This window comes from Mytilus trossulus, chromosome 5, assembly GCF_036588685.1.
Source record: "Mytilus trossulus isolate FHL-02 chromosome 5, PNRI_Mtr1.1.1.hap1, whole genome shotgun sequence".
NCBI lineage: Eukaryota > Metazoa > Mollusca > Bivalvia > Mytilida > Mytilidae > Mytilus > Mytilus trossulus.
This window is the reverse complement of record NC_086377.1, coordinates 62,001,464-62,016,303: the sequence shown is the minus strand read 5'-3', so window position 1 is coordinate 62,016,303 and position 14,840 is coordinate 62,001,464. Positions and strand designations below refer to the sequence as shown.

The following is a 14,840-nucleotide window of genomic DNA, read 5'->3' as shown; positions in this document are numbered from 1 at the left end:
AATAACAAAAGACACATACTATAATGACAAAAACACATTTTTTACATATAGTGTGTATAGTATTAGACTAAAATTATTTCAAAAGATATAAAAAATGCTACATTGAACACAAATTTCAACAAGAACTTTAACAACGATCACCGAAACAAAAACATAAACATAAACAAAAACAATTGTATACGTAAAAAAGCAATATCATAATAACATATGTTATAACTGTACCATTTCAAGGTAAACAGCATACATAATTATATATAAAACAAAGTATTAGCAATATGTAAATAATCCTCGAAAAAGAATTGAATATGCGTAAAATATGCCGTTTAAAACAACGATCATTATTTCAATCTTTTAGATATATGTATACACAATTTGCATTCATCCTCTAAATTACCGTTAACAAAAGACTAAAAGTTTTCCTTTGCAAAGGGAATCAGATATTTTTCACAGACTTGCTTCACATTTTCTGACATTGGTTTTGGTCCACAAAAGAATACCTTCTTCTTCCCCTTTCTTTTAGATACTATTTCGGATAAAAGCTAAAATAAATAAAGAAAAAGCATCTAGATATGTATTTTGCGATTTTGATCAGATATAGTGTCAAATGTTTAAGATGACTTTTTTTAGATGAGGTCGAGTTCAACTTCGCTTTCTTAGATTTCAAAATCATAGTACAAGATCAGTCTTTATTTTTAAATCTCCTAAACAAAGTTTGGAGACATATTGTTTTGCTCAGTTCTTCTTATTTTTATACTTCTTCTTCTTCTTCCTCTTCTTCTTTTTCTTCCGCCACTTAAAATATGAACTTGTCCGCAGCGTTTCTCCAAAACCACTTGCTAGATTTACTTAGGGTTTCATAGAATGTTAGACTAATATGTCTAGTTAGGGTTTCATAGAATGTTAGACTAATATGTCTAGTTAGGGTTTCATAGAATGTTAGACTAATATGTCTAGTTAGGGTTTCATAGAATGTTAGACTAATATGTCTAGTTAGGGTTTCATAGAATGTTAGACTAATATGTCTAGTTAGGGTTTCATAGAATGTTAGACTAATATGTCTAGTTAGGGTTTCATAGAATGTTATACTTATATGTCTAGTTAGGGTTTCATAGAATGTTAGACTAATATGTCTAGGTGAGCCATCCATCTTTCGTTTGTGCATTGGTGTATATTAAGGGGTATTTTGGGGGGCAGAAAGAAGGGAGGGGTTTACTGTAGATGTATAGAACCCTATGCGATTTTATTTTCTAAACTTTTCAAATGTATATAACTTGATAAATGTAAGTGATAGACACACACATCCTTCAGAAATGATGATAGGACAATAAAACAAATAACATGAAATACAGGGTGAGTCGCTAGGGAGGGGGGGTCATCCCCACCCCTTTCAATTTGAGAATTTGCTTTTATCTTGTAAACGGTCCAGATCCCCACCCCTAAACCATCTATATTTTTCAATTGGACGATAAAACAAATCAAATAACATTAAAGGGAAGTCCCTGGGTTCACACCACTCCGTTCAATTTGGGATGTACTATTATCTTGTATACCGTCCAGATTCCGAACCCGAAACCATATATATGCTTGTAGGAGACAATAAAATGAATGAAATGAAATAAAAGGAAAGTCCGTGGGGGTCATTTCTACCTCGTTTAATTTGAGAATGTGCTATTATCCTGTAAACAGTCCATATCCCACCTCTATACCATATATATTTTTGAATGGGAAGATAAAACAAATCAAATGAAATTAAAGGGAAGTCCCTTGTATTATTTTTAATTTTAGTTTCTTGTGTACAAATGGGAGTTTAGTATGGCGTTCATTATCCCTGAACTAGTATAAATATTTCTGTAGGGGCCAGTTGAAGGACGCTTCCGGGTGCGAGAATTTATCGCTATATTGAGGACCTGCTGGTGACCTTATGCTGTTGTCTGTTCTATGGTCGGGTTGTTGTTTCTTTGACACGTTCCATATTTCCATTCTCAATTTTATTATTTTGGTTCGTGAAATGACATGTAATTGATATAAACGATAGAAAACCGTAACGGATACATCATAATCGCACATGCGTAAAAGCAACAACAATATTACCTTATCCCAGTCAGGGCGACCTGGCTGGGTACGAGCTTCTAGTCCTGTAAAAAAGTCTTTACTGTCTCTGCGATGAGCCAAGTCTAAAGCCAGATGCAATCCCACTCCTTCCATGTTCGACTTCTTGACCGCTGACGTCATGAACAAATGTAAATCAACAAGGTTATCTTCATTTGAACTGAGCAAGGCCTGTTCTGTCTCAAGTTCCTTTAACACATGCGTAAACCATTCGAAACATCTCTGGTCTCTATTTACCCATATGAAATCTACCTAGAAAATTAACATTGCATCTTAGGGAAAATAAAAGGGATGATTGAATTCAAACATATGCGTACTGAAAATGGCGAACGTTAAGTCGCAATATACAGTTGGTTCAACTTTTACTTTAAATTATGAAATTGAGGCTTTACAAATATGAAAATAATCATGAAGTGATAACTAATAGTCACATTTTTGAAAAGCCGTTAACATCAAAACATAGGTATTATTATATACTAAGACCGCTGGGAGTACAAATAAGCTGGCGGTATTTTGCTTTTTCAAAATCAAATACATAATTGGTAAAATTTTCAGAAGCGTACACAAGAACGTGGTGATTGGCTAACAGCGTCCTACACAATTGAAAAAGACGTGTCGTTGTTTTTAATTTAGGATCCAAAAAATGAAATAACCAATAATTCTTTTAATTCTGATACGACTACTTGCGTTCATAGTTTTGATTAACAGAATGTACATTAAATTAGTATACCTTTTTGGCATTGATGGTTGTTCAAAATTGCGTACCTACTCTTTTTATATGTAATTCCAAATACAAAGAAATACTATTGCAGTAGTTTGATATGATTTAATTTAAATTAATTCTATAATCCTTTTTCAAGGAGATTATCATAAAAAAAACGTTGATAATGTCACAGTCACATGACAAACATTATTTCTGTTATCTGATATAGGCAAACAGCAATCAGCCAATTAAAAAACGTGTTTATATGTACCTTTTTTACTTTCTGTAATGTCTCTGTCGTATCATTGTAATAACAATGACTACAACTAGGACATTTTTGCTTCCTTTCTCTTAAAGTGTGAACTAAACTTTGAATTATTGAGGCCATTGGTGTTACTCCTATCCCTGCAGCTATCAAAATGGAATGATCCGTATTCAAAGCCTCTCGGGAAGGGCTTCCAAAGGGTCCATCTAAAAAGCACTAAAAAGGAGAAGAATATTTGTGTGTGGTAATGTATTTAATGACAATTTAATAAAACCATGACACAAAGGTATATGCTACGATTCCCACAACTTTTCAGACGTTGTATAAGGATTGTTTTTTTATTGAAATATTTTATTAAAATTAAACGAAACGAAGTTTATTTTCAAAATTGATCATATTCTTCACTTCCCCAATATTATAGTGTTTCTTTGTGTACTGCTATCCTAGTCTTTTTCTTTTTTCGTTTAGAATTGTTCATCAATGGATTTGAAGGTTCAAAACGATTTACAATTTTCGGAAGTAATGTATACAATCTTTGCCAAAATAACGAACTTATATATCCGCGAAAATGGAAGTTTTCTCGTATCCATGAAATTTAATACCAACGAAAAAAAATCAATCCACAATCGAGAGAAAAATACTATTTGATTGCGTTTAAACACACTTCAACAAGAAGAAAAAATCACAGAAAGGCAAAGACAAATACCAAATGAACTCAAATAGACACACGGTTTTCACATATAACAAAAAGGCAATAAAAGAATTCTTAAGTAGTATAAGTCCTCGTACCTTTGATAACTAATTCCATTTGCAACTGAAAGAGGGAATATTTCAAAGAGACAACAACATGACTATAGATCAAAAGCCAAAAGCCACCAATGGGTCTCCAATACAGTGAAATAATCCCGCAGCCGGAGATAGGCCTTAACTGGCCTCTGGTAGAAATTGTGTACTAGTACTAGTACAGTAAAAAGGGACCTCATATTATCAAAAACTAAAACATACAAATGAACTATAAAAACAATACAAGACTCACAAAGACAAGATGCCCTTGACTTGCTCTTAAACATGTTGGACAAGCGTAAAAATACAGCGGGACAAAGCATGGTTTGTGAGATCTTAATGCCCCCCTTATACTTACAACCACATAAAATCAAACATAAATCAAGATACACATTAAAACTCAGTATAAAAGAAGTCCGAATTAAAAGGCCATATTATAAACTGGTAATATAAAACGAACCCCCAAACAAAAATGTTTGAATAGCAGAGGTTTTATACCATAGTTTGTATGAGGCATACGACTAAAATAGACCGTATTAAACGAAAAGCAATATTTAACTTCAGACAATTCTGCTAAAGTAAACATAACAATAATGTATTTTAACTTACTCTGATTTGAATTTGTTTTGTTTTCATTTGTATTCGTCTCTGCTTCACTAAACCAACCTTGAACGAAAAATATCTAAATGCATTTTCAAGTTTCGACAATTTGATAATGCTAATTCATTTTAAACACTTATCATTTTTAGCTGCGCTTAATATTGAATGCTAAGTTTTGTGCACATTATCTTTGAAAAAGTGTTCGATAAGAAGTAAACGTTGAATTTGCTGTAAAATGAGCTTGTTGGTCGATTTAACGCTGTGTTGGGCCAGTTGTGGTATCCTTTTCAACGTTTTGTTTTGAATTGTTTATGCATCTATTTTTGTATTACACACATCATTGCACAACAGATATATAAAACTAATATATCAAGTTTACCTCATCAATATCTGGTAGTCCTCCTCGCCTTTGTCTTTGATTCTTTGCAGGTTCTAAAACATAAGAATTAACCATGTAACATATAAAGTGACGGATGACATTCGTTTAAAAGAGGAGAAGGAATTAAGCTTTATGGCCCAGGAAGGGTAAAAAGATCTTTGTCAACACGAGGATTCCGCCGTTTCGTTAACGTAAAAAGAAAAAAAATCCCGATTTAAACTGAAAATCCATCTTAAACATGACGAGTTTGTAAAAATGTATTTAACATTTCGTGTCATACAATATCAATTGACGCTAAGTACATGTAGTAAATAATTGTTGATTTTTTCATTTTAAGTTTACATTTTTCAAATTTCATTTCACTAGCGTTACTTTAAATGGTCTTCTCCACTTTAATATGGTGATAGTCGTGTTTGTCTCATATTTTGTTTTAGATTTGTCGTTTTCAATATTGTTGAATGTCATTCTTAATAAAGTCTTTGCACATATTTTATTTTAATTTTGTAGTTAAATTGTTTTGATTGAAGAACTAATTGAGAGTGATGTAACGAGTGTCTAGTGTTTTGTCGAAATTGTAAAGGCAACTCTAACGTTGCGTTTGACTTGCGTTTTTTCCCCCCAGATTCACGGTCTACTCGACCCAAACAAATTCATTGTTATTAAAGAAACAAATACAAAAATCTCATTGTATTACCTACTAATAGTAATTAAAACAAGTGTTTCAAAAGAACTATTTTTACCGCAGTGAAAAACTCTGAAAGTTCACTGTAAGACTAAGAATAACTTAAATATGATCTTTTAGTTTGCTATTGATCATTTCGTTTTCAAAAGATCAACATTGATTTATAAATAAGTGTTTTAGTTGTTCTTGTATACCATGTGTTAGTATTATGTATCCGATTGACTTTGTGTAATTTCTTACCAACTGTGCCTTTGTGATTTTCTGTTAAATTCGATCTCGTTATTCCCGTGATAGACTTGATCATTTTTAACCATGAAAACGATCTTCTGTGACCAACATCCGGGTCATGTTTCGAAATGAATTTATATAAGGCATTTGTCCAGTTTCCTCTCTTTCGAATATGTAACCATAGTACATCTGACAACGAAAAACAAATATTTTAGGTAGAAAATAACACTGCGGGGAGATAACTCTGTAAAATCAGCTTAATGTTTTAACCACGTTCTTTTATTAGGAAATTATTAAAAATTTAATTGATCAAAATAAGTATTGATCAAACTGCTGTATACCATATGAATCATAATCGATTTTCCGATGTGTGTAGTTCAATTTTTGGAAATGTTATATTTTTGAAAGAGAGTCACTGTAAATATTTTGTCAAAGTTTTATGAAGTCAAACAAAGTCAAGGTGCTGCGGACCACCTTAATATAGTTATCAAATTTAATGTATGTTTTTCTTTCTTATTGATACCAGTAAGTGTCGAACCAACGTTATATTATTAATACTTTAATCTATTTTAAATTGCTCAATTCTTAATTCATCAAACGGTTTGTGACTTTAATATTTCATTTTATTAGTTAAAATCATGTTTTCACATAACAATTTAAAATACATTCACATAACTGCATATTAAAATGCAAATACTTAACACACAGTTAATATCAAGACTAGAATAAAAATTCATTATTAAAATTTCACTGCACAAATATAAATGTAAACTATCGGATTACATTTTTAGTTTTGTGAATAGGTATATATTTAAAAAAAAAAATGTTTCGTCTTTTAATATACACACACACAAATAGCTAAAAGATAAAGTATTGCGCGTTTACTGATTATTTTTTGTCAATTAGAATTAAATATGTTTACTCATTCGTTTCTGTTTAGTAGAAATACTTCAAAAGTACGAGTACCCGTTGCATACTTAAACAAATAAATGAAAGTCGACAGAAAAAAAAAATACTGCTTAAGTTATTGATAAAGCTTTTCAAAAACAATATTCCACCATATTAATATACCTTTCATTTCCGGTGCACTGCTGATTGTAAATGGATGAAACTCATACGGAGAAATCTCCGGAATCTGTATATACAGGTAATCTCCTGGTTTGAAATCGAATGTCTTTGGTCTCGATATTTCTAGATGGGTCACCTGATCAAGAAAAATACAGTTTAATTAGAGATATTACAGAACATGATGCACTACAAAAGTCTAAAAGTCTGAAAAGACCAATTTTTGTCCTAATTTCCTCGACATCCTCCAAAAGTGTCTTAGTTTTTCTTGACAAATGCTCATGACTTTTTTTATATGACATTTACCCAACATATTCTCGACATTCTGAATATGGTCTTAAAATTTCTTGAAAAATTCTTCACATTTGAACACTGTCTTGAAATTTCTCGACATATTTTTGACATTCTTATTTTTTCTCAGTATGGCTTGACATAATCTGAACATTTGGAATTGTCTCTTGAATTTACTTGACAGTTCTGAGCTCTACAAATCATGACCAATATTCATAGTATAACTTTATTCCATATTTTCTTTACATACACATGTAATATACTGTTGATTTAAGTTATACTTCTTACGACAGAAATAAAAATTGGGCATGTAAAATAATTCAAAATTTGGGTATATAAATATTTTTACAAATGTATAAATGGATATGAAATCTAGAGCATAAAATAATCTAAATCAGGGTTTTCAAATGATTTCTAATTTTGATTCCTATAACCTTTAAACTAAATGTTTTAAACCAATCATACTGTAGACATATTTCATTCAACATTCATAATTTTCAATCTTTATATAGTAAATAATTATTGTACCAAAATGTGGTGTATATGGATAGCAAATCATGATGATATACAAATCATTCATTTAACAGAAGATACATTTGTGTAATGTCATATGTTGGAGTAAACAAGGACAGGTTGTTCCCCATAGAGTACAAATAGAAATTACCGCTTTACCTATAATTAGTTGACCGACCATGCCTGTACAATTTAAAAAGTTTGTTGATAAATAAAAATTAAATTCATTACTTTGTTGAAAAAAAATTAGAATAAAATGGATTTTTGTCATCAAAATTATGAAGTTAATTAATGTAACATAAAAACGAAATTAATTCCAAAAAGATAAAAATTAAGGAAATTATCTACTCCAGGAATAATAACAAAAAATGTATTTATAATTGGTCCCATCAATGATTTCTATAGAATTCATTGGTCTCATGAAATGGATCTCAAACAGACATGCATTTCTTTTATATTCATAAAGGAGTAAATATAACAAATATTTAATTTTGATAAGAATTTATAACCCCCCCCCCCCATGTTTTTTAGCCACACATTCCCAAAAGATGAATTGTGGGGTCTAAAAGAGACACATGGTCACGTTTGAAAACTGCATACAAGAAACCTATTTTAGTAAAGCAAATTTGACTGGCAGTTTTGCGAACGGCAAAAATCTAAATGCTGTTTGTCAGTAAGTTCGACTTATATTACAAGTGAACACAATTAATTAAATGTTTAATTCAGGGTATTTTAACTGAGTTGCACCATAAGGATATCTTACTTTACCAAATTAATCCTTGATTATTCAAAGTTTATGTTAGCTATAATAAAAAGGATTATTACATTGTTTGCAATAAATTACATTGATTTCCCAGTTGAAGAAAACCCGATAATGTCACATGTGAAATTAACGTGGTTATTTCACTCTCTGACGTCATACAACAATAGGCGTTGTCAAGACGTCGATAACGTCGGATCAAAACAAATTGTGAATGCGTAAGAAAATAATATAGTTCCTTACATTTTCTGCATTAATTTCATAAAAAAAGCCGTTAGCCAATGTAATAAAAAATATAACTAATCGCCGTATCTGAATATCAAAAATAAGACAACTTGTGACCGAACGCCGCTATGGATTAAACTTGTTCTTTGCACTCGTTTAATCCATGCGTCGTTCGGTCACGCGTTGTCTTATTTTGGATATTCAAATACGGCGATTAGTTATGCCATAAGTATATAACAGCAACAGAATATCATAAACAGTGCAGAATAAGTCTGTTCACATTTCAGGCGAAATGTATACTGTTGAGAAAGTGTCAAGACATATTTAAGACTGTCAAAAAATTGATCTTTTGAATTATCAATTTAATATTGGTCTGAACGAGAGGGAGACATTAAAAAAAGGTCTCCCGCTGAGTCATGGCAGTAAATTATCTCCTTGGAATTAGCTAATCAAAATATTGCATCTTAACGTGAAATGTAATGACATTCAATTTCATATACAGTGAAACCTGACTTAACCGAATACTGTATAAACCGTAACCCTGACATATTCTCTAGTACCGTAATTTCAAATTTTCTGCGTTATGAACCTGATAAAACCGAACATCTGTTGAAACCGAACAAACTCTGAAGTCCGAAAGAGGTTCGGTTTAAACAGGTTTCACTGTAAGTAATTACGTACGCTTCCGTGTAATAGAGTAGCTCGCTGAATGTGAGTTACACCATAACGTATTCGTTTAATCCATTTTAACCTGTATATCTGTTCAATTAGAAACAAACATCCGGGCACCAGAATCCATTTCCAGAAATCTTTGCAATGGAAGATCAATAAAATCCAAAAAGGAACACATAAAAAATGTACTGTGAAGAATAACTAAAATTAAAGAAAGAAAAAATTTTACAATCAGCAGTGTACCGGAAATGAAAGATATATATATATTATCACTTTGATTATTCATGTGGAAAGATTTGTCCATATTTAAGGCAGTACTTTTTCTTGTTACGTGTCGTCAATCTCTCAGATTTATACGAAGACAACTAGTACTTGTACCTATGAAGTATTCCTTCTCAACAGAAACGTTTGAGAGAACAAATAGATATAGGAAGATGTGGTGTGAGTGCCAATGAGACAACTCTCCATCCAAATAACAATTTAAAAAGTAAACCATTATAGGTTAAAGTACGGCCTTCAACACGGAGCCTTGGCTCACACCGAACAACAAGCTATAAAGGGCCCCAAAGTTACTAGACTAAGTGTAAAACCATTCAAACGGGAAAACCAACGGTCTAATCTATATAAACAAAACGAGAAACGAGAAACACGTATATATTACATAAACAAGTTTATTTTACTTAATATATAATTTTTTAACTCTTAATAATGATTTTTAATTCAAGTCATGACTTAACTTATTTTTAATCATTTCATTTTGATATGTTTATGTTTACATAATTACAATTGTTATGGGAACACATGATTTTAACTATGAATATGAAATATAAAAGGCACAAACCGTTTAATGAATTGAGCATTGAGCAATTCAACAATTCAAAAAAAGATTAAAGTATTATGCACATAATGTAGAGTTGACACTTAATAATTTCACTTTTGCTATTTACAAACAAATTCTAATTGGAAAATTATAGTGAACACAATTTGAAGTTTCAAATATTATTAATTAATAAAAAGCACTTTGGATATACACACTATTTTAAGTTTTATTTTGTTTTGATGTGTTCTGCTACTTGGTTTTATGATGATACCCTTTAATAGCTCATAACATTTATAAAATCAGTGCTTCTATTCTGACTTACATGTAGTTTATTATATAAATCGTCCATTATAAAAGTTAAGATATCATAAAATTATTAAAATTGAATTTCGCTTCGGCAAAGTTGAATTTAAGGATTTCAGTTCCTATATCATGTCATTTTTGGCCATACATGATTTTAAATCCACAGATCTATGATAGGCATTCAAATGATATTGTTTGGATTATCCTTGTGATGGAAAATACACATACGATTTATAAAATATTGTATTTATTCTAACAGGAATGTAAATAAATAATTAACTATTTAGTTGTGGGGTCATTTCTTCATTTTCCCTTTTTTAATATGTGTTAGTTTCTAGTATTTATATATTTTCCTTTTTTTTCTTTTTTTTTTTTTTTTTTATCTTTTATGGTTGTACTTTTATTTACAATTTCGAATATCACCATTTATAATGTATTCAAATTATTGCCTTTGTATACATCTTCCATTTTTTATATTGTTTGTTTATGTATATGCTTCAATTTTTGGACTATTTAAGAAAACGTGTTATTTTTTTTTCTCAAACAAAGCAGCGTTTTTTCAAAATATCACGTTTTGCATTAATTGACGTATTAAGGTAAAGATCCCTTTATCCTAATTCTATTTTTTATTTTTAAATCTTTCATTTTATAAAGCACTAAAATCTTTTTAAATTTACGGTCGTTTTTTATAGCAAAATGGTTGAATAAAAATACGATAAAGAGCAACAATATAAGTCACAATCATACACGTTAACTTATTAAATTGAAGAGATATCAGTTATAAGTTTAAACTGCAGAATACATTTGATCATGTTTATATGTACTATAAAAGCTATTACTTAAAATTGAGAATGGAAACGGGGAATGTATCAAAGAGACAACAACACGACGATAGAAAAAACAACAGCAGAAGGTCACCAACAGGTGTACATACATTCTTGCACATACATGAATTTATTTTACTACTGCCTATCTTATATGCTATTCCTCAATGGCCATTTTGTGTTTGTGGTTTCTCTAACATTGATCATTATGCTGGATTTTGCACCATGCATAGATGAATATGACGAAATGATCCATTAATTACTTGTAATTTTCATGATTTGCAAAATCATTGTGCTTTATTACATGTAGAATTAAGTACAAATGTTCTCGATTCTATATAGGTAAAAAGAGTTGAATGTCCTCAAAATTAAACGCCTAATTTTAGACTTATGTTTCACACATGTTACTATTTGCATGTTGAAGACAACAGGAATAGTGAAAGTAATTTCTCATCTTACATATTTTATGTTATTATGTCATGTTTAATTCAAAAGGATGATACATTTAATTTCAAAGTACATTAATTTTGATATAAATAGATACGACGATATATTTTTGATCACCTGGAGAAAGAATTTTTATGGTGTCATATTATATCGCAAGATACTTTAACAATCACATTACAATGCCTCATTAAACAACAATTTCGTCCACAATCTGAATAAATATTTGACCTTGTCTAATATTAGAGTTGCAGTTACTTTTAGATAAATTTCTCCAGTTTTCTTTATGATTAAATACATAATAAGGATAATGTGTCAGCAAACAATTTTAACAATTTTTAATTTGCTACATTATCTCGTAAACATTTGGAGTGATGCTGCACACTAACAGCTGTGTCCGTTCAAAAGTTTTTTTAAAATATGTTCAAAACAAGGGAGTTGATTTCAATGTGGGAAGGTGTCCTTCACATTCTTATTCTTTATGCGTTATAATTGTTATTGTGGCATTTATGTCTGCCTCAGGTTTTTCTATTTCAGTCATTTATCAGCCGAAATTTTTTTTGTCTTTGTTTGTGTGTTATGTATATCTTCTTTAATTTTTTTTCTATTTATTTTATTTTATTCTAATCATTTTTTATTCACTTAACCCTATCGTAAACCTTGATTATGACCAGTTTTTTTTTTCATAGAAGAATGTTAAAATAATTTGTACAGGTTTTGTTGAGTTTATTAAATACTCTGATGAAGTAATAATGTGCCTACTATTTTTAAATCACTTAGGATGAAGATGAGCATATTAATTTGTTCTCGCCTAATTTATTGATGAATATTTAATATCTTCTTTGTTAAATATTGGTTTGTTTTTATAGTGATAAGGATTATAACGTATAGGCGACTGCTCTACCCCTATTCTTAACATTTTTACTTATTATGTCTGTTTGTTTTGTTCATGCATCGTTGTCAATATTATGAAATTTGATGCGACTGTCATTCAAGTGAATGGTTTAGCCAGCTATACAACCAGGTTCAATCCGCCATTTTCTACGGAAATGCCTGTACCAAATCAGAAATATGACAGTTGTATTCCACTCGTTTGGTCTGTTTCAGCATTTGATTTTTCCATTTGATTACGAAATTTCCGTTTTGAATTTCCCTCGGAGGTCAGTTTTATTTTTGTGATTTTACTCTATACAAATGTTGCCTTTATTTGTGATATAGGACATTACATAATATGATACCATGTATTTTTGCCTCGTTGTATTATTAATCAACATTATACTCACTTCATAAAGCCTTGAGCGAATACATGGCAACGAAAAAGTTACAATTATCATCAAGGTAAACGCTGCAATCCAGCCAGTGATATAAGCTGAGCCGTTTAACAAACCATACTGGGCAGCATCTGTGAACATAATATTTCCAACTGAGAGCTCTGTCGACAAATCTGATACCACATCTGAAAATATATATGATTTATTGCTTGTTTTTGTCTATTTTTTACTTATTGTATTAGCTTGAAGACATCCTTAATTTACCCTTTTTGAATTATTGTACTTAACCTATAATATATGTTACAGTATGTAAACAGCAGAGTTTCAAGATAAAGATTGTTGTGTTTGGGTGCAGATTTTTGTTTTGAAATTTCGGGGCCTTTGATAGCTGACTATGCGGTATGGATTTTGCTAATTGTTGAAGGACGTACATGTATTGTGACCTGTAGTTGTTAATTTCTGCGTCATATGGTCTTTTGTTGAGAGTTGTCTCATAGGTAACCATTCCACTTCTTCTTTTTTTTTTATACATATACATTAATATTTATTAAAAAGAAAAAAATGAACCATGCACTACCTTAGAAAAAGTAGTTCTCAAACATTTATGGATGTACTTTGGTGAAATAAAAAAAAAAATTAAAAAAAATGATACTTAAAGTCGAAAGAATATTAGTAAAATAAAATAAAAAATGATAGAATATGGAGTTCCTTTTTGAAATAAACTCTGACTTCTACCCTATTTATCATTTATATTGTGTGGGTACATGTATCAAATCGAAAGAAAAGAAAGCTAGAATACGGTATTTTTTTGTAAATGGACTTTTACGGGCTATTTGAGCTTTATATGAAAAAAAGTTGGTTTTGTAGGTTAACATACTTTACACTGTATTGAAAGATAAAAACCTAGGAGTCCTAACATCTGAACCAAATTTCTTAACCTCTTACAAGTACATCCATAAACCACATTTCTTGAAATACACTTACAAGCATTTCCAACTTGGCCAATCGTGTGAACCGTTGTGAAAAGAACAATCATTATCACTACGTATTTATGGAATAACACATGTTTGTCGAGCGGAAGTCGTCTGCCGATAGTTGTTGATCTCACGAGATTTATGGTTTGTCGTAACATCAGCACTAACACAAGAGTACAGTTGAAATTCAAATTTTTCCCGCAAATTTTGGCAGTTATCAGGAATCTATTAGAATCTATGTTTTTCATTGCAGCATATACCCCAAGAGCGATGCTTATTGCAATATACACCAATACTAAAACAATTTTTGACGTGTTGCGTCGAACATATACCATAGACCAATAGCGCGAAAATTGCAATTGTCGTCTTTTCCTTGGAATGTTACACCACTGCGTCACGCTGTGAATAGAAAGTTAAACAAATCAAGCTCTTGGTTTTCTCGTGTACAATTTTTAAACTTTTGTCTTGTAAAAGCATACGTTACGATTATCTATAGTTCATAACATTTATGTCATTTGATAAATGGTAGAAAGTTTTCTGATTGAAAATCTCACCACTTCTTTTTATCTATATCATTTCTTGGTGATATTTTTCATACATTAATTTCATTTATCATATACAGCTTGTATTCATTAAGTTCATCATCATACATTAATTTCATTAATTTCATACATGTCATACGTACAGCTTTTGACGTAGAATCTGCATAACCTTCGGGATCATCTAAAATCACCCCTGTGTCTGTTTGTCTTTTTTTTTAGCCATGCCGTTGTCAGATTATTTTCTACTTATTAGTTTGAATGTTCGTTGAGCATAGTTTGTCTCTTGTCTAAATTGCTATTATTATTAATATGAAATAAGTATGTTTAATGACTAGTAACAAGCTTTTTTCATATACAGTGAAACCTGCCTAAACCGAAAACCTATAT

General features: G+C 30.6%; 1 protein-coding gene across 1 annotated transcript; it reads right to left on the bottom strand.

Moving 5' to 3' along the window:
* Nucleotides 1–226: 226 nt before the first annotated feature.
* LOC134719786 (NADPH oxidase 5-like) lies at nucleotides 227–14,158 on the bottom strand. Its single transcript, XM_063582747.1, has 10 exons — nucleotides 13,922–14,158; nucleotides 12,950–13,122; nucleotides 9,285–9,476; nucleotides 6,821–6,953; nucleotides 5,762–5,938; nucleotides 4,840–4,892; nucleotides 4,470–4,526; nucleotides 3,084–3,293; nucleotides 2,092–2,361; nucleotides 227–539 (listed from the first exon to the last, which is right to left on the bottom strand). The coding sequence occupies exons 1-10, from the start codon at nucleotides 14,067–14,069 to the stop codon at nucleotides 408–410; spliced, it is 1,545 nt and encodes a 514-aa protein (XP_063438817.1). The 5' UTR covers nucleotides 14,070–14,158; the 3' UTR covers nucleotides 227–407.
* Nucleotides 14,159–14,840: the final 682 nt, after the last annotated feature.

Coding starts and splice junctions, on each gene's coding strand:
- LOC134719786 (XM_063582747.1), bottom strand. CDS start 14,069: ATGTTACGACAAACCATAAATCTCGTGAGATCAACAACTATCGGCAGA. Junction 4,893..5,761: donor AAATCACAAAGGCACAGTTG/GTAAGAAATTAC, acceptor CTTATGTTTTAG/AACCTGCAAAGAATCAAAGA. Junction 540..2,091: donor GTCGCCCTGACTGGGATAAG/GTAATATTGTTG, acceptor TATTTATTTTAG/CTTTTATCCGAAATAGTATC.